This window comes from Pyrgilauda ruficollis, unplaced genomic scaffold (genome assembly GCF_017590135.1).
Source record: "Pyrgilauda ruficollis isolate IOZ18807 unplaced genomic scaffold, ASM1759013v1 scaffold3, whole genome shotgun sequence".
In the NCBI taxonomy this organism is placed as follows: domain Eukaryota; kingdom Metazoa; phylum Chordata; class Aves; order Passeriformes; family Passeridae; genus Pyrgilauda; species Pyrgilauda ruficollis.
In genome coordinates this window covers 13,930,806-13,953,051 of record NW_024524377.1, presented here as the reverse complement: position 1 = coordinate 13,953,051, position 22,246 = coordinate 13,930,806, and the positions used below count along the sequence as shown (strand labels likewise).

The window sequence follows — 22,246 nt, the reverse complement described above, 5'->3', positions numbered from 1 at the left end:
GGAGCTAGTGGGAAGTGACAGCAGTTGTGCACAGCAGGGAGCTCTGGGCAAGGACCTGGTGGGGATCAGAGGCCCATGAGGCTCTGGCATGGGTGAGGCACTTTGCAGGTGGCAGTCCCCAGGGCAGCCAGAATGTGAGGATGGGGCCTTGGAAAGGACAAGCTGAGGGGCAGGGCGGTTGTGGCATCTCCATGACAGTTTGGTGATTGGCAGCGTCCTGGGGACATGAAGCAGGAGGGATGGCAAAGGTCCCTGCTCTTCCTGGGGCTGTGGAAGGCTGGCCCGGCTTCAGGGGGAGAACAGATGAGACAGAGGCAGGCCAGCTGGAGACCTTGCAGCAAGTGCAGGAGAAGGATCCTAGGGTGCTGTTTGGGCTGTCTAGCCATGGACAACTCCCAGGGTGGGAGTTGCAGGAGAGGCATGGGCTGTAAGGCGACCCAGTGCCCTTCCTCTCACCACTGCCTGAGGGGACAGTGCTCTGTGCTCCCTATCCACTAACCCTGCCTGCCCTGTGGATGGTGGGCAGCCTGTGCATCCCCTCTGTGCCTCCAGCAGCTCGGTGTCCTGCACATCCCATCCAATACAACCTGGCATCTCATGCAGTATCCAGTGCAGCACATCCCCCCCCATGCAGCATGTCCCGTGCGACACGTCCTGCCTCACTGCAGCCTGGTGTCCAGCTCAGCGTACAGCACACCTGCGGCCCATGCCATGCTCTCCACAGGGCACGTTGTCCCTCGCTGCTGGCAGAGCCAGCACAGAGGCACAGCCAGGCCTGCAGCACCCCTGCAGCTCTCTGGGGAGGCTCCTGCCGGGCTGCTATACATAGGTAGGCCAGCCCAGCCTCGGCGAGGCGCTGAACGGAGCAGGCTCACTCTTATCAACCCCGCGTGTCATCAGAGGGTATTTTTGGGGACAGCAGCTGCAGGCATTTGTAACATTTGGTCCCTGCGCACTGACACCCAGGAGGGGAGCTGGGGGAAGCAGCAGGAGCTGGGTGCCGGCACTGAGAGACACAGGGGAGAGGTGGCAGAGCGAGGTACATGAGTGGGGCAGGGACTGGGCTGGGGGGCTGCCTGGGGCACGGGGTTGGGAAGGGAGTGGTGGGAGGGTGCAATGGTGCGGCCGAGCCATCAGAGCCATCCGCTTGTGTCCAAAGGAGCTGCTGTGGGGTGGCTCACGGGTCAGGGGCGTGTGGATGGAGAGATGGCTGTGAATGGGTGCACTGTCCCGGGGGTAGGGCTCTGCAAGGAGAAGCTGGCCGCAGTCCCTGTCCCTCCTTGGAGACCAGCCCTCTCCTATCCTCTGGTTCATTCGAGAAGTATTTTTGTTTCCCCTCCCCCTGCCCGAGCAAGTCAGAGACGAACCTGCCCCAGTCCCAGCCATGGTGTGGGCAGAGGATGGGGTGCACTCCCCTGGGGGAGGCACAGAGCACCCTGCCCCGCTCCTGCCCCTGATGGTGGGCACGGTTACCCACAAAGCCGGGGATGGAGGCAGTTGCAAAAGCAGGACCCACCTCCCCAGCTTTAATTTTTCCCCCTGGGACTGATGATTTCCAGCTGTAATTTTGAGTGAACAAGGGCTGGATCCTGCTTGTGGGACTACTCTCTGGAAGGGGGACCCCTTCCCCAGAGCCCCATTTTGCCCCAGGGCACGGCCCTGTGGGGTGGCCGCCCGGCACAGGGGGTCCCCTGCCCACCCAGGCCAGGGAGGAAGTCCCAGCCCGGGTCCAGCCGGGGCCTCGCGCCCGTGACAGCCCCGTGTCAGCACCTGCCCGCTGAGCCGGCCCAGATGCTGCAGGAATGCGGCTCTGCCACCACCCGATACTGCAGGAATGTGAATGCCCGGCGGGTGGGGAAGGGGCGGGCGGGGGCCCTTTTGCCTCCGCTGTCCCCCATCCCCAGCAACCAGCAAGCAGCTGCCCATGCTGTCTAGGCAGGGGTCCCCCACCTCTGGAACTGAAGTCCCCTCTGCAACCCTGGGACAAGCTCCAAGTGTCTCAGTCTCCCGGGGTGCAAAGAGCCACCTTTTGTCATGTCTCCTATTGCCTTGGGCTGGGAAATGGATGATTTGGGTGACTCGGGGGCAAGTCCAGTGGGGCTGTGCTGCTCCGAATGAGGGTGATGCTCCTGGAACAGGGGGTCCGTGCTGGGGATTTTGCTCCAGGTGTGGGTCCTGCCTGGTTGGGGGCTCCACACTGGTCCATCTCTTTGATGAAGCCCCCACTCTAGTCTGTCTGTACATCCCCCCCAGGCTGATGGTCCCTGCTGCTCTCCAGCCAGCTGCCTGCTGTGACCCTGGGGAGTTGGTGATGGAGGGGTTCGGGGGAGCCCCCAGGTTCCTGGCCTACCCACGTGCCTTCACGGTCCAAAGTGGCACCAACGCAGTCCTGAGCTGTCAGATCATGGGTGATCCCCAGCCAAGCATCCTCTGGGAAAAGGACAAGAATACCATTGAGCCCTCGGACCGTTTCCATATGGAGTCCAAAGGGGACATGTACAGCCTGCTGGTGTCCTGTGCCACCCCCAAGGACAGTGGACTCTACGTCTGCAGGGCCAAGAATAGTGTTGGCGAGACTTATGCTGCCACGGTGCTCAGGGTAGAGCCAGCAGAGCCGCAAGAGGAGGAGGGATGCTCAGGCAGTGTCGCACCTGCCTTCCTCATTGCCCCCTCGTCCATGCGGGTGTGCCGGGGGGAGGACGTGATGTTCACCTGCAGGGTGTCTGGGCAGCCCTGCCCTGTGCTGGAGTGGGAGAAGGATGGGCACAAGCTCTCCGAACTCTTTGAGAGCAGCCACTTTGCAGTGGGGCAGAAATCAGAGGACTGGCACTTCCTGAAGCTGTTCAGTGCCCGGCCCCAGGATGGGGGAGTGTATGTCTGCCGGGCACGCAGTGGCTCCCAGGAGGCCCTGGCTGCTGCCGTGCTCTTGGTTGAAGCCCAGGCACTGCTGGACGGGCTCCCCAATGGCTCCCCTGCTGCCGGTCCCGAGGTTCTGGCGGAGCGTCAGCGGTGGCGGCGGCACGCGGCGGGACAGCGCGTGGGACCGGAGAGCTGGGTGCCCAACGGCGTGGTGCCGGCCAGGGTGCCGGGGGCCAAGGCATTTGCCGTGAGCGCAGGGAAGCACGCCAAGTTTCGCTGTTACGTTACTGGCAAGCCCAAGCCAGAGATTATCTGGCAGAAGGATGGTGAGCCCCTCGCCCCTGGCCGCAGGCATCTCATCTATGAGGACCGGGAGGGCTACTTCATCCTCAAGGTGCTGTACTGCAAACTGCAGGACCAGGGGCTGTACATGTGCACCGCTTCCAACACTGCTGGCCAGACCCTCAGCGCAGTGCAGCTCCAGGTGAAAGGTAGGAACAGGTTCAAGGAGTGTCAGAGGTGGCCGGGCCCTGGGGAGCTCAGGGAAGTTTGTCTGGCAGGGGTGTGTCTGTGTGGGAGCCCATCATCTCTGGGCTCCTTCCTGCCCTGTGCAGCCAGGGTAACCCCAGGCTCCTCAGAACAGAGCTGTGGGCTGGAAGCAGGGGATGCTGGGCTTCTCCAGGAGCTGTATCCTGCTCCGTGTCTCTCTCCTTGCAAACAGAGGTGTGGCTTCTTGGGATCACTGCAGGTGTCCAGCCACAAACAGGGAAGAGGGACAGTGCCTTGGTGACAAATTCCCCTGGAAGTGCTGAGTGATTTTGGCAGCCAGCCCTGCAGGGCACAGCTCCAACAGTCTGCACTGGCAGCTGCCCAATTCCCCCCCCGAGCCATCCAGCCAGCTGGGGACAGCCCATGGCTGGGGTTACCCAGGAACTGGTGCAGCCCCTGCCTATACCCCACTGCTCCCCTCCACTGAGATGCCTGCTGCAGCATGCTGGTTTCCATGCTCCTGCATCCCCCAGAATTCCCTGCTGAAATACTGGAAGCATCCCTGTGACTCACCAGGCTGTGCCCTGGTCCTCCCTGCTCTGGGGGATGTGCTTGTCAAGGCAGTGTCTGTCTCATGCAAGCCAAAGGAGAAGGCAAAGGAGAGACAAAGGCTTGCTGCTCTTTGTGACCTGGGAGCGCCTTGGGCAGAGGGCTGACAGTGGATGCTGTACCCCACATGCCCCGAGCTCCTGTCTCTTCCTCTGGCAGAGCACCGGCTGCGGTTCCAGGTGCAGCTGGCAGACGTGGAGGTAGCAGAGCGGGAGGATGCAGTGTTGGAGTGCCAGGTGCCATTGGAGACCATCCCCACCTCCTGGTACCTGGAGGACAGGGAGCTGCAGCCCAGCCACAAGTATGTGATGGAGGAGCAAGGGCTGGTGCGGCGCCTGACCATCCGCGATGCCCGCATCGATGACGACGGCATCTACCTCTGCCAGATGAAGGACAAAGGACGCAGCATCGCCGAGGTCTCTGTCCGAGGTGGGGTCAGGTCTCTGGTAGCGCAGCTTTGCCTTCCTATTCCCCTCCTTGCCAGGGTCACCACTGCCCCTGCATTTGCCTTCCCTCCCTTTGTCTGGTGCCTGCTACTGCCTCTTCTCAACCTCCTCCTCCTCCTCCTCGTCTCCCACCTCAAAGAGTCCATCCTGGTCCCCAGAATCCCTCCTTGGCCCTCACATATCTCTTCCCATAGGGGTGATTGTGAAGCGGCTGCCACGGAAGCTGGATGTGATGGAGGGGGAGAATGCAGTGTTCTGTGTGGAGACGCGGGATGTGGTAGAGGGCAGCTGCTGGAGCCGGGATGGGCTGCAGCTTCGGGAGTCACCCCGCACCGTGCTCAAGAGCTTCAGCAGGACACACCTGCTGGTGCTGGTGCATGTCACCCGCCAGGATGCGGGCATCATCTCCTTCACGGTTGGGGAGTCGCAGACATCGTCCCAGCTCCGAGTCAAGTGTAAGCTCCAGGCCTGAAGGGGTCCTGTGTTCTCTCTGCTGCCTGTTCATGAGGGGTGATACAGAAGGGGGGATGGAATAGGCACCCAATGTGCTGGGGGTGTGATGCTGCAATGTGTTTTCTGGGAAGGGGGCTTTGAGCAGGGCGCCAGGATCCCAGCCTCACAGGCACTCACAAACCCCTGTAGCCAGCAGCACACTACATGGGAGCAAGATCATCCTCTCTATCAGAGAGAGAATCCCCAAAGAAACAGACTGTGCATCCCCACTTAGCACTTCTGCCACCCCACCTAGAGCCTCACTGCCATCCCCAAGCAGGCAACCTGGGCTGTGACTTGCAGGTGTGAAGCACGACCCTCCGAGTGCACCGGTGGCAGCTGAGATGAGTGTGGTGGAGACTAACGCGGCTCTGCTGACTTGGTGTCCCGCGCCTGACTCCCACCTCCGCCCCGCCAGCCACTACCTGCTGGAGCGTCGGGAGGCAGCGGGAGGGGAGTGGGTGCAGTGCCTTGCCACCGACCTGCCCAGCTGCGTGCGGGTGCTGGGCGACAGCGTGCCCCGTGAGGCCGACTACTGCTTCCGCATCTCTGCCGCCAACAAGCACGGCAGGAGCAGCCCCGTGGAGTTCCCTGGATCTGTGCATCTTGGTGAGGAGACAGGCAAAAGCTGGGGTGTCGTGCCACAGTGCGCTGGTAGTCAGTGCCACTGGGGCTCAGTCCGACTGTGCTCCAGCCCCTGCAGCTTGTCTGGAGAGGGGTCTGCAGGACGCGTGGGTGAGGGATGGTGAGGATGCACGGTTCTCCCTGGAGCTGTCAGCTGCGGTGCATGGATCCTGGTTCCTCAACGGTGCCAGGCTGGGTGAGGAGGAGGACGCAGGCGGCCGGTGCAGCGTACAGCGCCGTGGGATGGAGCACTCGCTGCTGATCCGAGGAGCACGACTGGTTGACAGTGGGGCCCAGGTCACCTTTGTGTCCGGTGGTGTGCGGGACTCAGCTACCCTGCATGTGCAAGGTGATCAGGGCACTCACCCTGGAGTCCTACCAGGGCCCCAGCAGCAGGGGCTGTCATGCTGGAAGATGCTTCTCACTGCTCCTCAATGTCTCTCAGCCCCACAGGTCCGCATTGCCCCGGTGTCTGAGGCTGAACGGCTCCAAAAAGTGCCAGCAGGCATGCCTGTGCTGCTGGAATGCCAGGTGTCCACCCCAGATGCCCCTGTCTGCTGGCTGAAGGATGGCAAGGCAGTGCCCCTGGATGACGTTATCGCAGTGCAGGCAGAAGGCTGCGTGCGGAGGCTGCTGCTCCGCTCAGCGTGTCCCTCAGACACTGGTGTGTACACCTGTGACGCTGGGGATGATGCCGTGAGCTTTGTGGTGACCGTGACCGGTGAGCTGGGGACTGTGTGTGGGAGCCTAGCCCTACCTCCTGACAGTGCTTCTGCCCTGCTTCTTGCCCCCATCATGTGGCTGATGGCTGCAGCCAGTCATGCTGAAGCCCACATTGTCCCTGGCAGAGGTGCCGGTGAGGATCATCAGCTCCAACGAGGAAGCCCCACACACGTACGTGGCCGGACAGCTTGTGGAGCTGTGGTGCCAGCTGTCCCGCCCAGCAGTGCCAGTGCACTGGTACAAGGATGGAGAGGAGGTGGAGGCGGGTGAGAGCCTGGTGCTGGAGCAGGAGGGGCCACGGTGCAAGCTGGTGCTGCCCTGCGCTCAGACACAGGACACAGGGGAGTTTGTCTGCGATGCTGGTGGGGACTCTGCCTTCTACACCATCACTGTGGCAGGTGAGTGTGATGCAGGAGGGCTGGTAGGGTCTTAGGGGGCTTTCTTTGCTGGTGCAGGATGCCACAGCACGTGTGCTGGTGTCAGTATTGCTGTCACTTGCTGCGACGGGATACTTGTCAGACATGCTCTTGCCAGGTGCTCACCAGCAGTTTGGTTGGTTGCTCAGCTGGGGTCCTTGTGGGACTCAGACCAGCTGCCAGAGGGAACAGCTCACTCAGCCTGTCTGAAACACTAGAGCACACGAGAGCACCCAGCACCTGCACACTAGGGTGTTTGCCGGACTTCTGCCATGGCTAGTAACCAAGCCCTCCTCCAAGGTCCTAAAAATAGTGGGCCTGGCACCTGGCGTGGGGTGACTCATGGTTGGTCATTGCTCTGATGGACAGCGTTAATTGCTGACCTGAAAATTAGCAGTTGCCTGGAGACCGATGGCTGGGATGTGGGAGCAGGGCTCAGCATCCTGTGGCGGCTGCCCCGGCTGTGCAGCGGGTGCTGGCATTACTGGCTGGCAGAGGATAATGAAAGCTGAAAGCAAGTGAAAGGCTTCCCCTTGCTGGCCCCAAAATCCACATCCCACAAGCACAGGAAGGCAACCAGGGGCAGAGCTCAAGCCCAGTTGAAAGGTGATGTGACCACAGTGGTAAAGCCTAACTGTGGTGTTAACACACGGCAAAGGGCCAAAGTTGATGGCCAAGGACGTAGGAGTGAAGATAGGATGAGTGATCAGAGATGCTGAAGAGTCAGTGGAGTGGTGACTGCTGGGAGGATGAGGAAGGGAGGGGGTTTTAGCGAGATAAAGGCAAAATTGCCAGTGAAAAGGACAGGCAGTGTGGGCTTTGGGAAGAGGCAGGAGTTGTGTGCTGTGTGGGAGTGTGGGGCATGGAGAGCTCTGCTTCCCTAGGGTGGGAAAGGGAACACCATCTGCTGGAGCTCAGCCTTTTGGCTGAGCAGCTTTGCATCACTTTGACAGAAGGGTCTTAGGGAGGCTGCCTTGGTTCAATCTGGATTTGGACATGAATGTCACCGGCAGGGCTGGGGGTGGGTGCCTGGAGGCTCAGGCTGACACCTCTCTGGCACAAGTGCCAGGCTGGCTGCTGCAGTCAAGCACTGCTGTGGCACGCTTGGGTTTCCCTGAGGCATCTCAGCTATCCCCCCTAGGGCTGTTGTGGCATGTAGCCTGCCGGCCTCAAGCTCAGCCATCCCCAGCACCCTCTGGGTTTTCTGTCAGCTGTTGAGCACTGGAGCTCCCTCAGAACCAGTGAGAGGCTGAGGCCAGAGCAATGCTGCCCACTGAGGGCTGGCACGTTGTCCCCTCATTTCAGTGCTGCTCAACATCTCCAGCTGCACTTCAGCAATGTGATTGCTTTTAGCAGGTCCAGGGAGAGAGGCAGCCGCCAGTCCTTTGATCAGGGAGCTGGGCGGATGCGGGCTCAGCGTGCGGCAGGTTAATCGCTGCAAACTGGCGCTGCACCATTCCCACATGCTGCGGGGCAGCGGTGTGCTGCTGGGCCCGGCCATCACAGCTGGGAACTGTCTGGGAAGCTTCCACCCAACGCCCAGCGTGGAGCAGCTGCGGGCTGTGAGAAGGGCAGGTTGCTGCTCGTCCACCATCGTGGCCCAGAGCTGGCTGTGCCTTGTGCCCGCATGGAGCCGTGGGCTTGATGAGCGCCCATGGCAGAGTCCAAGCCAGCTGCAGCTGGCTGCAATGTGCACTGCCAGGCAAGCAGTGTTGGCTGTAGATGGCATCCTGAACTTCTCCCAGGAGAGACGAGGGCTGGTCACCTAAAATTTGTGCTGGGATCCTCTCTGTCTTTAGAGCTCTGACTCAGTTCAGAGGAGCGGTGTGAGCAGTGGCACACGTTTTATGTAGCAAATTAATAGTGATTTTAATGATGTCTTCAATCTGGAATTGGGTCCTGGGTCCTGGTAAGCTGGAGGGATGGGGCTGCTGGCTGCAAGCGAACCACATGCCTGCGCCACAGTATAAGCAAATGCCAAGGCTGAGTCAGGACAGAAGCACTGGCTGGCCCTTGGTGGCCTCTGAAATGGGGAGATAGGCAGAGGGGAGGGCACCCCCTGAAGAGCAGCTGCAGGGGCTGGTGCTGGCACCACAGACAGTGGTTATCAGTGCTGGGGCTTGTCTATATGCATCCTCCCTCCACAACCTTCAACTCCACCACAGGGCAAAGCAGGGCAGGTACCAAGGGAGCAAGGTCATGGCAGCAATTTACAGCCAGTTCAAAGCCTGGTGCTCCTCCTGGTTGTAATGCGTGAGGAGAAGAGGGAGACCCAGGCACAATGGTCCAGAAGCTTCTGCTATGTAGAATGTGGGTGATGTGGTGCCTTCCAGCCTTAAAGCCAACAAGTGGTGAAGCCATCACTCCACACAGGGTTGTGATGGCCACCATCACTGGCTCTGGTCTTTATGTCCTGGCTGAGCCCCATGTCTCTCTGTCACAGAGGAGCCAGTGAGGATTGTCAGCTCCAACGAGGGCGTCTCCCACGCCTATGTGGCCGGACAGCGTGTGGAGCTGTGGTGCCAGCTGTCCCGCCCAGCAGCCCCAGTGCACTGGTACAAGGATGGAGAGGAGGTGGAGGCAGGTGAGAGCCTGGTGCTGGAGCAGGAGGGGCTGCAGTGCCGGCTGGTGCTGCCCTGCGCCCGGCCACAGGACACAGGGGAATTCGTCTGTGATGCTGGTGGGGACTCTGTCTTCTACACCATCACTGTGGCAGGTGGGTACAACAGACACCTACATCCCTCTCCCCCTTCTCCCTCTGCCCCAGCTCCTTGCTCACAATGTGGCTTCAGCACCTCAGCTGCCTCTCACCTCCTTGAGAGCAGTTCCTTGCCTATGCCCCTGGGCTGGAAGGGGATGTGGGCAGGAGTATACAAGCTGATCTGTCTCCTCCCAGAGCTCTGTGTCACAGTGCCCCCCTGCACTCCAGAGCACAACCAGCTGCCTGCCTCTGGGTGATGCCATCTCACACCCCAGCCCTGCTGTTCCCTCAGCTTGCAGCTACCAGCACTGCAGGGCTGGGATATCCGCCAGGGCAGGTAGGATGGGAGGCCAAGTGACAGGTCCTCTCAGTGCTGAAGGTCTGCCTCACCCCCGTGCTGGAGGCAGAGCAGCTCTGGGAGGTGCTAGCAGGGCTGCCCTTAGTGTTGGAGTGCCAGGTGTCCCCTGCAGATGCCCCTGTCCACTGGCTGAAGGACAGAGATGCTGTGGTCCCAACGCAGGTCCTGGCCATCTGCTCAGAGAGATGCTCACGGGGGTTGCACATTGCTGCACAGACTGACTCAGGGGGGTACACGTGCCATGCTGGGGACGATGCTGCCAGCTTCAGGGTGACCGTGAGCAGTGAGCTGCCCAGGGGATTCCTGTCCTCACGTGGGACTCACCCAGCACCACACCTGAGCCCTGCCATGTCCCCAGCAGAGGTACCAGTGAGGATTGTCAGTTCCAACAAGGAGGCCTCTCACTCCTACGTGGTCGGGCAGCGCGTGGAGCTGTGGTGCCAGCTGTCCCGCCCAGTGTCCCCGGTGCGCTGGTACAAGGATGGTGAAGAAGTGGAGGTGGGCGAGACCCTGGTGCTGCAGGAGGAGGGGCTGCAGTACCGGCTGGTGCTGCCCTGTGCCCAGATGCAAGACACGGGGGAGTTCGTCTGCAATGCCAGAGATGCATCTGTCTCCTACTCCATCTTAGTGGCAGGTTGGTGGCACAGCAGGGACATCCTGGAAAGGGTAGCACTGCCCCGGCTCTGTGCTCTGGGGTCCCCAGCCCAGCTCCCTGCCCTCAGCATTGTGGAGGAGGGCATGCAGTTGCATCTCTGTGCCTGCTGCCCCTGCCCCATAGCAGTTCCGACCTCTTTGCCCTGGGATGAAAGGATGTAGCTTCCATACAGCCCCATGGAGACAGGGACACAAGTGACAGTAAATAGACACAGCAGAGCCAGGAGAAGAGCGGCGAGCAAGTCTCACGCTCTTCCTCTACATCCCCAACAGAGCCACCAGTGAGGATCCTGCAGCCTCCACAGCGCTCACTGGAGCTGCTGGTTCAGGCACCAGGGTGTGTGGAGCTGCGGTGCGAGCTCTCCGTGCCGGATGCTGCGGTGCACTGGTTCAAGGATGGGTTGGAGGTGGACGAGACTGATAACCTGCTGCTGCTGGTCGAGGGGGCCTGGCGCTGTCTCTTCATCCCCAAGAGCAGTGCAGAGGATGCAGGCGAGTACATCTGCGAGACCAAGGATGAGGCCGTCTCCTTCGATGTCAAGGTGTCAGGTCAGTGCTGATGTGGTTCTGGCCACCCGTGAATGCCCATCCTCTGGGCCACCCAGCTTACCCGGGGCTGGCAGCAGTGGAGTGCCCAGGGCTGCCAGCCCCTGCGCTGCTTTGTATCACGGATATGCCATACCTGCAGAGCCTCCGGTGAGGATCCTGCAGCCCTGCAGACCTGTCCCTGTCATGACGGTGTCCCCGGGGGAGACGGTGACACTGTGCTGTGAGCTGTCCCGTGCGGATACACCCGTGTGCTGGGCAAAGGAGGGTGTCAGGCTCGAGGCTGGGGGTGGCCTGGTCCTGGAGGAGGAGGGTGTCCATCGCCGGCTGCTCATCCCCGCTGCCCAAGCTGAGCACTCTGGGAAATACACCTGTGACACCACCAGTGACACAGTGACTTTCACCATCCAAGTGTTGGGTGAGCATGAGGGTAGGGAAGAGCCCGGTGTGGAGTGCTGGGTGCACAAGCCCCAGAGACCTCAGCTCTGTTGGTGCTGGGTGCTGCAGATCCGCTGGTCAGGATCCTGGAGAAGGATGTCCTGCCGACCCACCGGCGTTGCCAGGCCATGGAGGACCTGGTGCTGGAGGTGCATCTCTCACACACCCATGGGGAGGTGAAGTGGTACAAGGATGGGGAGAAGCTGCAGGACACAGGGCGTGTGCGGCTGGAGGAGGACGGGGCACGCCGGTCCCTCGTGATCCTGGGTGCCACAGGCAAGGATGCTGGGGAGTATCTCTGTGACACTGGTGATGACAGTATCATCTTTTTCATCACTGTAGAAGGTGAGCAGGAGGTTCTGGTGGGGATGGCCAGGGGGAGAGGAGTGAGGTGGGTCTGTGGCTGCTGCCAGGGTGGTGTGAGGCTGGGCTGGGTGGCAGTGAGCACAGGGAGGCTGGTGGGGGGCACATGGGGAGTAGGCTGCATCTGTGTGGTGGCCCTGTGGAACCTCTGTGCTGCTCAGCTGCAGCCAGAGGAGTCTGGACAGGGTCTGGCCATTGTGATACCCAGCACAGGCTGCTTTTGTGGTGACAGCCCATCTCTCCAGTCCCAGAGCCACCGGTGACCATTGTGGGCAGCACGGGCACCGTGGTACATCGCTGCCTGGTGGCCGGGGAAGACCTGGTGCTGGCTTGTGAGCTCTCTCGGCCTGACGCCATCGTGCGCTGGCTCCGGAATGGCCAGGAGGTGCACCCGGGGGAACGGGTGCAGGTGGAGGCCCGTGGGGTGCTGCGACAGCTCACCATCAATGGGGCACAGCCCAGCGACACAGGGTGCTACGTCTGTGATGCTGCCAGCGACCGCATGGTGACAAATGTGGAGGTGTCGGGTGAGCTGGCTCAGAACCCAGGGACCCCCAGAATGGTGGGGTCATGCCACAGACACAAGGGGAGGGGACGCCTCTGTGACCCTGCTGATGCAGAGGCCAGGGTGGCAGCATGGCAGGGAAGGGTAGGAGCCCTGTCCCCAACCCTACAGGAGCCGTTGGTTAGAAAGAGACATGTCAGGGTCGTGGCGAGACATGTCCCTGCTGCCTCCCCCAGCCAGGGGCTGTTTAAATTTAGCCTTGGCTGGCTCCCAGGCGCCGCTCCTCCTGCTTCAGCTGCCAAAGGCTGAGCTCAGCCTGGACCCTTATCAGCTGGAGATGGAGGGCTGTGCAGGGTGGGAGGGGGCCTGTTGCAGGCAGTGTCCTGGCTCCCCAGCAAGGTGTTCTGGGTGGGGGGGGGTGCGGGGGGGGTACAATGAAGTTAATGGTCTCAACATGGCAGCTATGCTGCCTGTACAGGGAGTGATGCAGAAGTGATGGGCTCTGCTGCTGTCCCTTCCCTCAGTGAACCCTGAGCTGCCAGACCTCTCCATCTTGCATGCCTGCCCCTCGGGGACCCCTGTCTAGTCCCACCATGACCCCCAGCCAGCCCCACAGCCCTTCTGCCCCACGGTGACTCACTGAGGGATCGCCTCTCCACTTGAAACAGTCCTGTCCCTGCACTGCCCCACACTGTGGGGACATCCCTGAACCCTGCCTTGTCCCCTGCACCCCTCAGCCCGGCCTGTGTGCATTGTCAACAAGGAGGAGGCACAGAGCCCACTGGAGGTGCAGGAGGGGGACAGTGTGACACTGGTGGCTCGGCTGTCCCCGGAGACAGCGGCAGTGCAGTGGCAGAAGGATGGACAGACGCTGTGCTCAGGTGGGCGGCTGCTGGTGTGCAGCGAGGGTCCCACGCGCAGCCTCACCATCAAGCAAGCGGAGCTGGGTGATGGTGGCATCTTCCTCTGCGACGCCGGTGATGATGAGGTGTATTTCACACTACATGTGAAAGGTGAGCCTCGAGGTGTCCCTCGCCCATGCCAGGGGCAGGAGCAGTCTCATCCTGCCTCACGCCGGGATGCTTGGCACCCCCTTCCTATGCTGGTGCCACTGGCGGAGCCACAACTGAGCCCAATGCTCCTCCGGCAGAGGCACCCATGCTGTTTGTGAACAAACGAGAGGAGCAGGAGAAGCTGCTGGTGCTGGAGGGCGGCAGTGCCGTGCTCTCTGCCATCACCTCCACGGAGCGGTCCGATGTCACCTGGCTGGGCCCGCAGCGGGCGGCAGTGGCCGGCGAGCGCTGCGAGCGGCGTCGGGACGGCCGCGTGCACAGCCTCATCATCCACAACGTGGCCATGGAGGACGCCGGCACCTACACCTGCCTCTCACCGCACGACCAGATGCAGTTCGACGTGAGCGTCCGAGGTGGGAGCAGGGGGGCACTGGGGGTGCCCGGGGATCCCCCTGCAGTGGCAGCGGGTGCTGATATGGGGGGGGGTTGACTGTGCAGAGCTGCGGGTGAAGTTCCTCCGTGGGCTGTCGGACGTGCGAGCGCGGCAGGGTGAGCGGGTGGTGCTGTGGTGCGAGCTTTGCAAGGCACGGGGAGACGTGGTGTGGCGGAAGGACGGGCGGGTGCTGGCGCCTGGCCCCCGCCGGCAGATGACGGCAGAGGGACGGGAGCGGTCGCTGGTGCTGAGCCGCGTGGAGCCCGGGGATGCCGGCGAGTACTGCTGCGAGTCCAACGACGACCAGACCCTGGCGACGCTGACAGTGCAGGGTGAGCCCAAGGCTTCCCCACCACCTGGGGGACCCCTATTCCGTGGGGGTGGTGGGGATGCTGGCACAGTGATGTCAGGATTGCAGGAATGCTCAGCGTCTCTACATGACAGAGGGTCCCTTATGCTGTGCCCTGACAATCTGGCTGTAGTCCCCAGGGTGGTGGAAATCATCATGGAGCTGCAGAGCCTGACAGTGCTGGAAGGGGAGGATGCCACCTTCAAGTGCCTGGTATCCCCCGAAGATGTGGCTGTGACATGGCAGCTGAATGGCCAGCCTGTGGTCCCCAGTGAGCGTCTGCTGGTGACAAGGAGTGGGCTGTGCCACAGCCTCACCCTCCGGCAGTGCCAGACAGGTGATGCAGGCACTGTGACAGCCAATGCCGAGGGGCTGGTGAGCACAGCTCGGCTGGGTGTACAAGGTGAGGGGGCAGGAGAAAGCTGGGGCTCAGCCCAAGACACAGCCCTGGGGCCGGCTGCTGACCCAGCACACGGGCCACGCAGAGGCACAGGTGCTGTTTGTGCGGAAGCTGCAGGATGTGGTGGCAGAGGAGCAGGGGGACGTGTGCCTGGAGGTGGAAGTGAGCCATGAGGCTGCCGAGGTGCAATGGCTGAAGCAGGGCATCCTCCTTCAGCCGGGCAGCAAGTACCTGCTGCAGGAGTCGGGGTGCCGGCGCACCCTCACCATCTGCTGCCTTGGCCCTGCTGACCACGGCACCTACCGCTGCGAGAGCCTGCACGACCGCACACAGGCAAAGCTCCACGTGGAGCGTGAGTACCAGGCTGGGCATGGGGATGGAAGGCAATGGGGCTGGGGATGGGGACAGGGAGCATGTGGGCAGAGCTGGTATTTGGCTGAAGGGGTGCTCAGAGAGGTGGGTGTGTGGCCAGGGGTGGGAGTCTGGTACAAACAACTGTATTTAGACGATCACTCCAGCAAGCACAGACTGGGGAGCCGGGGGCTCTGCAGTGCAGCAGACACCTACTCACAGACATGGGTCCTTCACAGCCCGCAAGGTGTCGATCCGGACACCACTGGCAGATGTGGAGACCTTTGAGAAAGAGACAGCCACCTTCCACCTGGAACTGTCTCACCCTGGCGTGACCGGGGTCTGGACACGGGACGGCATCCGGGTGAAGCCCAGCAGTACGTGCCGGATCAGCGCCACAGGCTGCGGGCACAGCCTGACACTGGAGAGGCTTGCACTGGAAGACTCAGGCACTGTCACCTTCACTGCTGACACTCTGCGCTGCAGCGCCCACCTGCGTGTGCGGGGTACGGTCCCTGGGGCAGGCTGGGGGGTGTATGGCACTGGTGCTGTCTGACCTGCTGCTATTCTGTAGCAGGAGACACCAAGGCTGAGCTGGGCCACCCTGGGCACATGTGTCCCCCTGTCCTGGACAGGGGTGATGAGTGCTGGCAAGTGTCCCCATGTCCTCAGGGAGGAGATGTGAGCTAGGCAGTGGGGACACCCAGCCAGGGTCTGGGTCCAGAGCCAGCTGGAACACCACTGATGAGTGCTTGCCCATGGGTAGTGCCACTCTCACCACATGCTGAAATGCCCCAGCCACAGCTACTCTTCCCTGCAGCCCCAAGTCCATGCTTTTGTCCTATCAAGCCTTCCTGTCCTGTGTCCTGCCTCCTCAGAGCCTCCAGTTACCATGGTGAGGGTCCCACGAGACCTGGGTGTCCCAGAGACAGGGGTCGCCACCTTCGAGTGTGAGCTGTCTCGCCCCAATGCAGAGGTGAAATGGTTCAAGGTGAGGGCTCACCCTAACCCTCTCCAGCAGCACCTGGCCATGTCCTCCTCCTTGATTTGTCCCCTGGCCGCTGCCCTCCCTGCCAGGGCTGCACACAGAGCAGAGGGGCCAAAGCAGTGAGGTGCTGCCTGTTTGCTTCTGTGCAGGATGGGCAGGAGCTGCGGCCAGGGCCCAACTGCCGCATCTACTCAGCGGGACGGCGCCGCATCCTGCAGCTGAGCCGCTGCGAGCTGAGCGACGCCGGCAGCTACACCTGCGATGCAGGTGACTGCCAGGCCTCTGCCATGCTGCATGTCCAGGGTACGGTCACCCAGCTCCCAGCAGTGTGTACACCCCCAAACCCTACGCTGCCTGCTCCCCTTATCCTTGGCTGCTCTGGCACCCTGTCCGTTACCTGCAGAGCGCCAGGTCCACATTGTGCAGGAGCTGCAGGATGCCCAGGTCCGGGAGGGTGACAACGCAGTCTTCACCTGCGAGGTGTCACATGGGGATGTGAAGGGCGAGTGGTTTCGGGATGGGGAGAAGATCAAGGTCTCCAGCACAGTGAAGATACGGCAAGAAGGTGGGGATGCAGGTGGTTCCACACCTGGTTTGGGGCTGGGATAGGGCAAATTCAAGCAAGGGGAGTTTGTGTAGACAAAGGGGGGGTCCCTGTCCCCCTGCTTACTATGGGTGTGCATTGCTGTCACCTTGAGTCAGCCTCTCCCTCCCCAGGGACCCGGCATTTCCTGCTGTTCTGTGGTGTACGCCCTGAGGACAAGGGACTAATCCGCTTCACAGCCAGGACAGTCACCTCGGAGGCCAGTCTGCAGGTGGAAGGTACCAGTGCGGGCTGCGAGGCCTGGCTGGGCTCCAGCACCACAGCTGGGGTGTACCAGGTCAGCTTGCGGTGTCCCCATGGAAGCCTGCTCAGCCCATGATGCTGACACCCTGTCCCCACCTACCAGCACTGCCAATCCGGATTGTGAAGCCACTGCGGGACAAGACGGTGCTGGCAAGGCACAAGGCGACACTGGAGTGCACCGTGTCCCACGCCCGGGGCCGGGTGCGCTGGCTCCGTGGGGACACCGAGATCTTTGCTGGTGACAAGTATGAGATCTGCAACCTGGACTGCTACCGCACACTCATCATTCACCGCGTGGGCCCTGAGGACGAGGACTCGTACACCTGCGACGCCTTCGACGACCGCTCCACTGCCCGGCTCCTTGTGGAGGGTGAGTGGGCACCTAGAGGGACACCACTGGCAGCTGCCAGTGCTGCTCTGCCTTGCAGTAAAGGGACACCAGAACCTGTGTCCCTGTCCCCCATTGCTTGCAAGAGTCTGAGTGCTGGGCAGGAGGGAGCAGGCTGGTCAGGGGTCTGCTCCTCCTTGTCTGGGACATGCCTTTTGGGTGCACCAGCTGCTCTGACAATGCCCCAGCTCACTCTGACTCCCGTTGTTCCCACAGGGAGCTAGAAGCCAGGATGCAGTTCTCAGGGCCTGCATGCAGACTGGGATGCCACTGCTGAGAGATGGGGTCATGCTCCCCCTGGCATAGACAGACACATGGACACCATCCCCAGCCTGCCCCAGCCTCAGGGCTCTGCATTAAACAGCCTTTTTTTCTGACATGGCTTCTTCCACACCAGCAAGCTGGGGTCCCGTTAAGAGAAAAGGTGATGGCACCACTCTACATCCTGCTCAACATCCCTGGAAGCCCGGCCCTCTGGGCCCCCCTCACCCCTGCCCCCCCCCACAGTCCTTGGCTTTGCACGCCAGACTCCGAAAGGCTCTTTACTGTGTGGCCGAGGCCTCAACAGCGTTTGGCACATTTACAAAAGAGACTGAAAAGGGGGATGGCAGCACAACGCTGCAGGAAGGGGGTGCCTGGCAGAAACATGCAGTTCCTGGGGCAGCGGGGCCAGCTGGGCTGGGCTGGGGGGGCTCCCAAAGCAGAGGGCTCCCCAGTCCAGTCTCACCACCATCCTGCCTGCCTGGTCATGGGGAAATCCTGGCTCACTCCGTAATAAGTTAATACAAATCACAGCAAGAGAAATATATACAAGGCGTGAGCCTCTGCCCGCAGCAGTGCTCTGGGCAGGGGCTCCTGCCCTGCCCTGCCCCAGGGTCCCCTGGCCACTATAAAAATCCAGTCGCCAGCAAAACAGCGACGGTGTCTGATGCTGCAGGGGTCCCCGCATCCCTGAGGCAGCCCAGCCTTTGCCCAAAGGCTGGAGCCAATGTCCTGTCTCCCATCAAAACATTTTGTGGGGGATGCACCCTGCCAGCGCAGCTCCTGCTGGACAGGCACCGATTGCCAGCATCACCTTGGGAATCACCTGGCCGTGGCAGTCTCTGCCCCAGGACCACCCCGGTCCAGCTTGGGAAAAAGGAGTGGCAAGCCGCTCTGGGGTGTAGGGAGGGTGGCTAGGGCAGGAGGATCTTCTGAGGAGGCAGGTTTTGGGAAGCACTGCCTGGGAGCTGCTCTTGGGGACAGGGTGGGACAGGGCTCACATGCTCAGGGGATTCCCTGCTGGGAAAAGGGCCATAGGACCTGCTCTTTGAGGAAGGGACATAGAGGACAGGCACTTGGGGAGTTGCTGGGGGTGCAGTGGGGTGGGGAGCTGCTCCTGGGAAGGGGGGGACTCAAATATGGGGAAACGTTAAGATGCAGGATGAGCGTGCCCGGGCCGTAGGGTAATGCACAGCAGTGGGGGCTCGGGACCCACCACCCCAGCAGAGCCACTCGCACTGCACGTCCATAGGTTCTGGTCCTTGGGCTGAGTCCCTGCCAAAGGGCTTCCCCAGCACCTTTGGGCCCCACTGGCAGCTGGGGCTTCCCCAGACAAGTCCCATGTGTCTCCAAGAAGGGTTTCCATCTGCAGCCCCAAGCCGCATGTGGCCACCTGGGGCTGAGGACAAAGCCCTGCCTGTCTCAGGGGTTCTGTCAGAGCAGGCTGGGGTGCTGGTGTTGCTCGAGGTCACTGGGTTGCCTTATACCCTCACAGCAGGGCCAGAGCCTGAGGTGAGGGGCACGGTGGAGCTGCAGTCATAGTCCAGGTCCACCACGGCATGGGAGCTGGCGATGAGGCTGTTCAGTGATGGTCCTGTCTGCCGCTCTCGGAAACTCTGGATGTAGCTCTGTGAGAGAGGAACAGAAAGTGAGTGGGGTTCTGCTCCTGGAACACTCCACCCCATCCTAAATGCTACTGCAGCCCCTCCCTGTCCCCCCCACAAAAACAGCCCAGTGAAATCCCCAGCACTCGGGCTCTCCAGTGGCTGGCCACAGCAGGGAGCACAGCCTTATCCCTCCCCTAGGCATTCTGCACCTTGCCTACTGCTTATTTCTGCTATGCCAACAGTGCTCTTGGCCAGCAGTTTTCATTTGCTTGCAAAGGCTGAAGTGCTCCATAGTAGGAATGGCCCATTCCAACTTGAGCTGCTTAGTCCCTGGGACACCCCAGTCTCATCCCTCGAGGAGCTCATATGTTAGTTGGTGCCCCAGTCCCCCCGACACAGAGAAGGAATGACTGTGGAGACTGGGGGAGATCTCTACCCTGGCTGCGGGACTCACGGGGGAGAGCACGTCCCCATCAAAGCGGCGCACAGGGTTGGGCTTGCGGCGGTAAGCAGGCTCAGGGGGGTGGGCTTTGTGCTGGTGGGGTGGTGGGTGGTGGGGTCTCCGCTTCTTCTTCTTCTCCTTTCGGTCTTCCCTCTGCTTGATACGCATCAGTTGCACGCGGCGCTGCTGCCGGCTGATGATCACTGTGGAGCAAAGCAACCTGTGAGCACTGGGGAGCACATCCAAACGATCCCTGCAGCCAAACCAGCACCAACTTTGTGCAACCAGGTGTCCCTTGGGTGGTGAGCCGCCACAGAGTCCTGAACCCCGTATCTGATCTTGGGAACCCCATGCTGGAAACATCCACCCCAGTCCCCAGGTTCCCAGCTCCTACACTGACCCTGTGCCATGCCCATCTGCCCCACTCCCCACACACCTTCTGTATGGGAGTAGCCCTCGCCTGTGACCTTCCACTGGACCAGGACACCCAGTGTGGTGAGGAGCGGCCAGATGCCCAGGATGACCCAGCTGTACCAGCACACGGGGCGAGCAGGGGCCACCTTGATGCGCTCATAGATGTACTGCACCAGGAGGAAGAGCTCGATGAAGTAGTCGACAGTGACGGTCATGATGGCGCTGCCGAAGACGGCGGTGGAGAGGGTGGTGAAGAAGCGCTGCCACTGCAGTGTGAGGACAGCAAAGAGCATCCCCACACCCAAGAGCAGTGCGATGGGGATCCACACCGTTGGTGGGTGGTAGAATTGCTCCATCACCACCAGTGTGGCCACCGCCAGCAGCAGCCCCAGGAGCAGCCCCACCATGAAGAGGCCAACGCTGCGCACCAGCATGGTGACCAGCCCACACAAGACTCCAATGCCCAACCCAATGCCCACTGAGGCCTCCACGCTCAGCTGTGTGTCCAGCACCCGCTCCTTGTAGCACAGCATGAAGATGATGATAGAGCCGAACATCAGCCCCGTCAGGAACATGACAGCCTTGAAGCAGCGGTAGCCTGTGGAGAGACCACCATAGTCAGGGAGTGGATGGCCAGTGCCCCCCAGCTCCCCTCTACCCTCTTCCCCACTTGCCCCACCAGCAGTTGGGCTGGACTGGCTCACCGAAGAAGCAATAGATGATGCCAAAAAGGCAGCACATGGCGCACACCACTGAGGGCACCACCTGGTAGCGACGCTCAATTTCCTGCTGGCAGCTGTGCCCCCACTCCTGGCCTGGCTCGTGCGGCAGCAGCTTGAACCGCAGCGTCTGCACAGTTGCAGTCATGGCTCTGGGGACTCCTGGGAGAGGCATCAAAATCTCCACTCCTGCCTCATAGCCCGCCGGCAGAACTGTGCCCCGTCACCCGCCCCACCTGGTGGGAGAGAGACAAGGAGAGTGGAGGAACTGGGGTGGCACACGCCCAGCAGCGATCCCACCACTCAGCACCTGGCTACCAGAAATCCTGCTCTGTGCCCCCACTACGTGGGTAGGAACGGAGGGAATGGGGGAACAGCCTCATCAGTGGGGGTGCAGACTGTCACCCAACATGTGGCTGAAGGGATGTGCTGTCCCCAGAGAGTCTGCCTGTATCCCTGGGAGCTTCGTGTCGCTTAATAATTTGTCTGTGGCTTCAATTTCCTGCCCATGCCTCTCCGGCACCCTGTTCGATTAACAGGAGACTTCCACAACTTGGTATTTTCTGCCTGTGAAGTAATTATGCTCAGTAATTAAGTCACCCCTCAGTCTTCTATTTTTATAGGCTAAACAGATTGAGCTCTTTAAGCTTGTACTCCAAGGCATTTTCTCCAATCCTCTAATCATATTTCTGGCTATTTTTCATCTCTGCTCCAGCTCTCACTGTCCTTGTAAAAACAAACTGGGCCTTCACACTAGATCCAGCCCTCCCATGCCAATCCACAGGGTTGGAAGGGCACGAGCTGTAGCTGGCACTGCCCCTTACCCAAGGGCTCACCCCTAAGGCTGTGGCTATGCCGGGATGCTGAGCAAACAGTTACCGGGCCCCCCGCAGCGCCTACACAGATGGAGGGGTCATAATCCCCTGCAAAGACTGATCCAGCTTCAGTTTAAACCTAATTACAGCATCCGTCTGCCTGCTCCCACCTGGAGCCAGTTCCATCACCCCTTCACTCCCCTAGTCCCTTTATAGGCTCAGTTGGTTTAGAATGGGTTTATTGTCACAAATTGTCCCCAGGCCAGCATCACCCCTTCCAAGTGCCAAGTTTATGCGGCCAGTTCAGGACAGCTCACAAAAACAGCGCTCTGGGAAGAGGGCAAAGGCTGCAGGCACGGCTTCCTGTTGCCCAGCATCTTGCTGCTGCCCAGACGGGCTCCACTGGCATCTCATCCCTTGCCGACAACCTCCTTCCTCCCTTTGGCTGGGGAAGGCAACACCAGCCACGGCAAATCCCCGTGGGGAAGCCGAGCACAGAGCCTAATCCCAAGGAAGCAGGCGGGTAGGGAGTGGGCAGCCAAGCGCTGGGCCCCTACTCGAGCCCCCGGGGGGACGCTAAGCAGGATTGGACTTTACCCGCAGAGCCCGGGCGCGACGCTCCGGCCCTTGTGGGGATGGGCGACGGTGTGTGGAGTGAGAGCAGGGCTCTGCCGGCCCAGGGGACCGGGGATGCGGCACGGAACGGCTGGCCGGCCGCTGTGGGGATGGCACGGGCCGACACGGGATGCCGGGCAGGGCTGCGGGCAGCGGTGCGGGCGGCTCGCGGCGCCCATTGGCGCGGGCACTGTTGCTAGGGGAGCCCAGCGCCTGCTCATTGGCGCCGGGACTTACCCACCTGCTGCCGCCCGCCCCGGGCGCCCGAACCCCCTCCCCTCCCCGCAGGCCACAGCGCGGCGGGGCCCGGGAGCAGCGCCCGGGACAGAGCCCCGCCGCGGCGCCCCCATCGCCGCCCCCCGGCCGGGCCCCGCTGCACCC

General features: G+C 61.5%; 2 protein-coding genes across 5 annotated transcripts in view; one reads left to right on the top strand and one right to left on the bottom strand.

Moving 5' to 3' along the window:
• Positions 1–948: 948 nt before the first annotated feature.
• OBSL1 (obscurin like cytoskeletal adaptor 1) lies at positions 949–17,369 on the top strand. Of its 2 annotated transcripts, none has more exons than XM_041472891.1 (26): positions 949–1,039; positions 2,254–3,350; positions 4,117–4,386; positions 4,598–4,858; positions 5,199–5,504; positions 5,590–5,868; positions 5,965–6,240; positions 6,368–6,640; positions 9,102–9,374; positions 10,079–10,351; positions 10,645–10,920; positions 11,060–11,335; positions 11,425–11,700; positions 11,964–12,245; positions 12,961–13,236; positions 13,374–13,649; positions 13,735–14,001; positions 14,152–14,421; positions 14,504–14,770; positions 15,009–15,275; positions 15,648–15,760; positions 15,907–16,060; positions 16,161–16,322; positions 16,475–16,579; positions 16,708–16,974; positions 17,209–17,369. In XM_041472891.1, the coding sequence occupies exons 2-26, from the start codon at positions 2,258–2,260 to the stop codon at positions 17,214–17,216; spliced, it is 6,846 nt and encodes a 2,281-aa protein (XP_041328825.1). In that variant the 5' UTR covers positions 949–1,039; positions 2,254–2,257; the 3' UTR covers positions 17,217–17,369. The 2 variants fall into 2 exon arrangements, with proteins under 2 accessions (XP_041328825.1, XP_041328826.1); XM_041472892.1 differs by having other exon boundaries at positions 965–1,039; positions 2,279–3,350.
• Positions 17,370–17,521: 152 nt separating this feature from the next.
• The window catches only part of TMEM198 (transmembrane protein 198), a 5,109-nt gene continuing 384 nt past the window's right edge, over positions 17,522–22,246 (bottom strand). Inside the window, exons 2-5 of one of the 3 annotated variants that reach the window (XM_041472897.1) lie at positions 20,421–20,671; positions 19,739–20,314; positions 19,297–19,505; positions 17,522–18,881 (exon numbers count right to left, since the gene is read on the bottom strand). In XM_041472897.1, coding sequence (XP_041328831.1) covers positions 18,735–18,881; positions 19,297–19,505; positions 19,739–20,314; positions 20,421–20,610 — 1,122 coding nt within the window. In that variant the 5' untranslated portion in view covers positions 20,611–20,671 and the 3' untranslated portion in view covers positions 17,522–18,734. Of the gene's footprint in view, positions 18,882–19,296; positions 19,506–19,738; positions 20,315–20,420; positions 21,034–22,246 lie in introns of those variants that run through there. The other 2 variants (XM_041472896.1, XM_041472898.1) reach the window with 2 other exon arrangements.

Coding starts and splice junctions, on each gene's coding strand:
- OBSL1 (XM_041472891.1), top strand. CDS start 2,258: ATGGTCCCTGCTGCTCTCCAGCCAGCTGCCTGCTGTGACCCTGGGGAG. Junction 6,641..9,101: donor CTACACCATCACTGTGGCAG/GTGAGTGTGATG, acceptor TCTCTGTCACAG/AGGAGCCAGTGAGGATTGTC. Junction 13,237..13,373: donor TTTCACACTACATGTGAAAG/GTGAGCCTCGAG, acceptor CTCCTCCGGCAG/AGGCACCCATGCTGTTTGTG.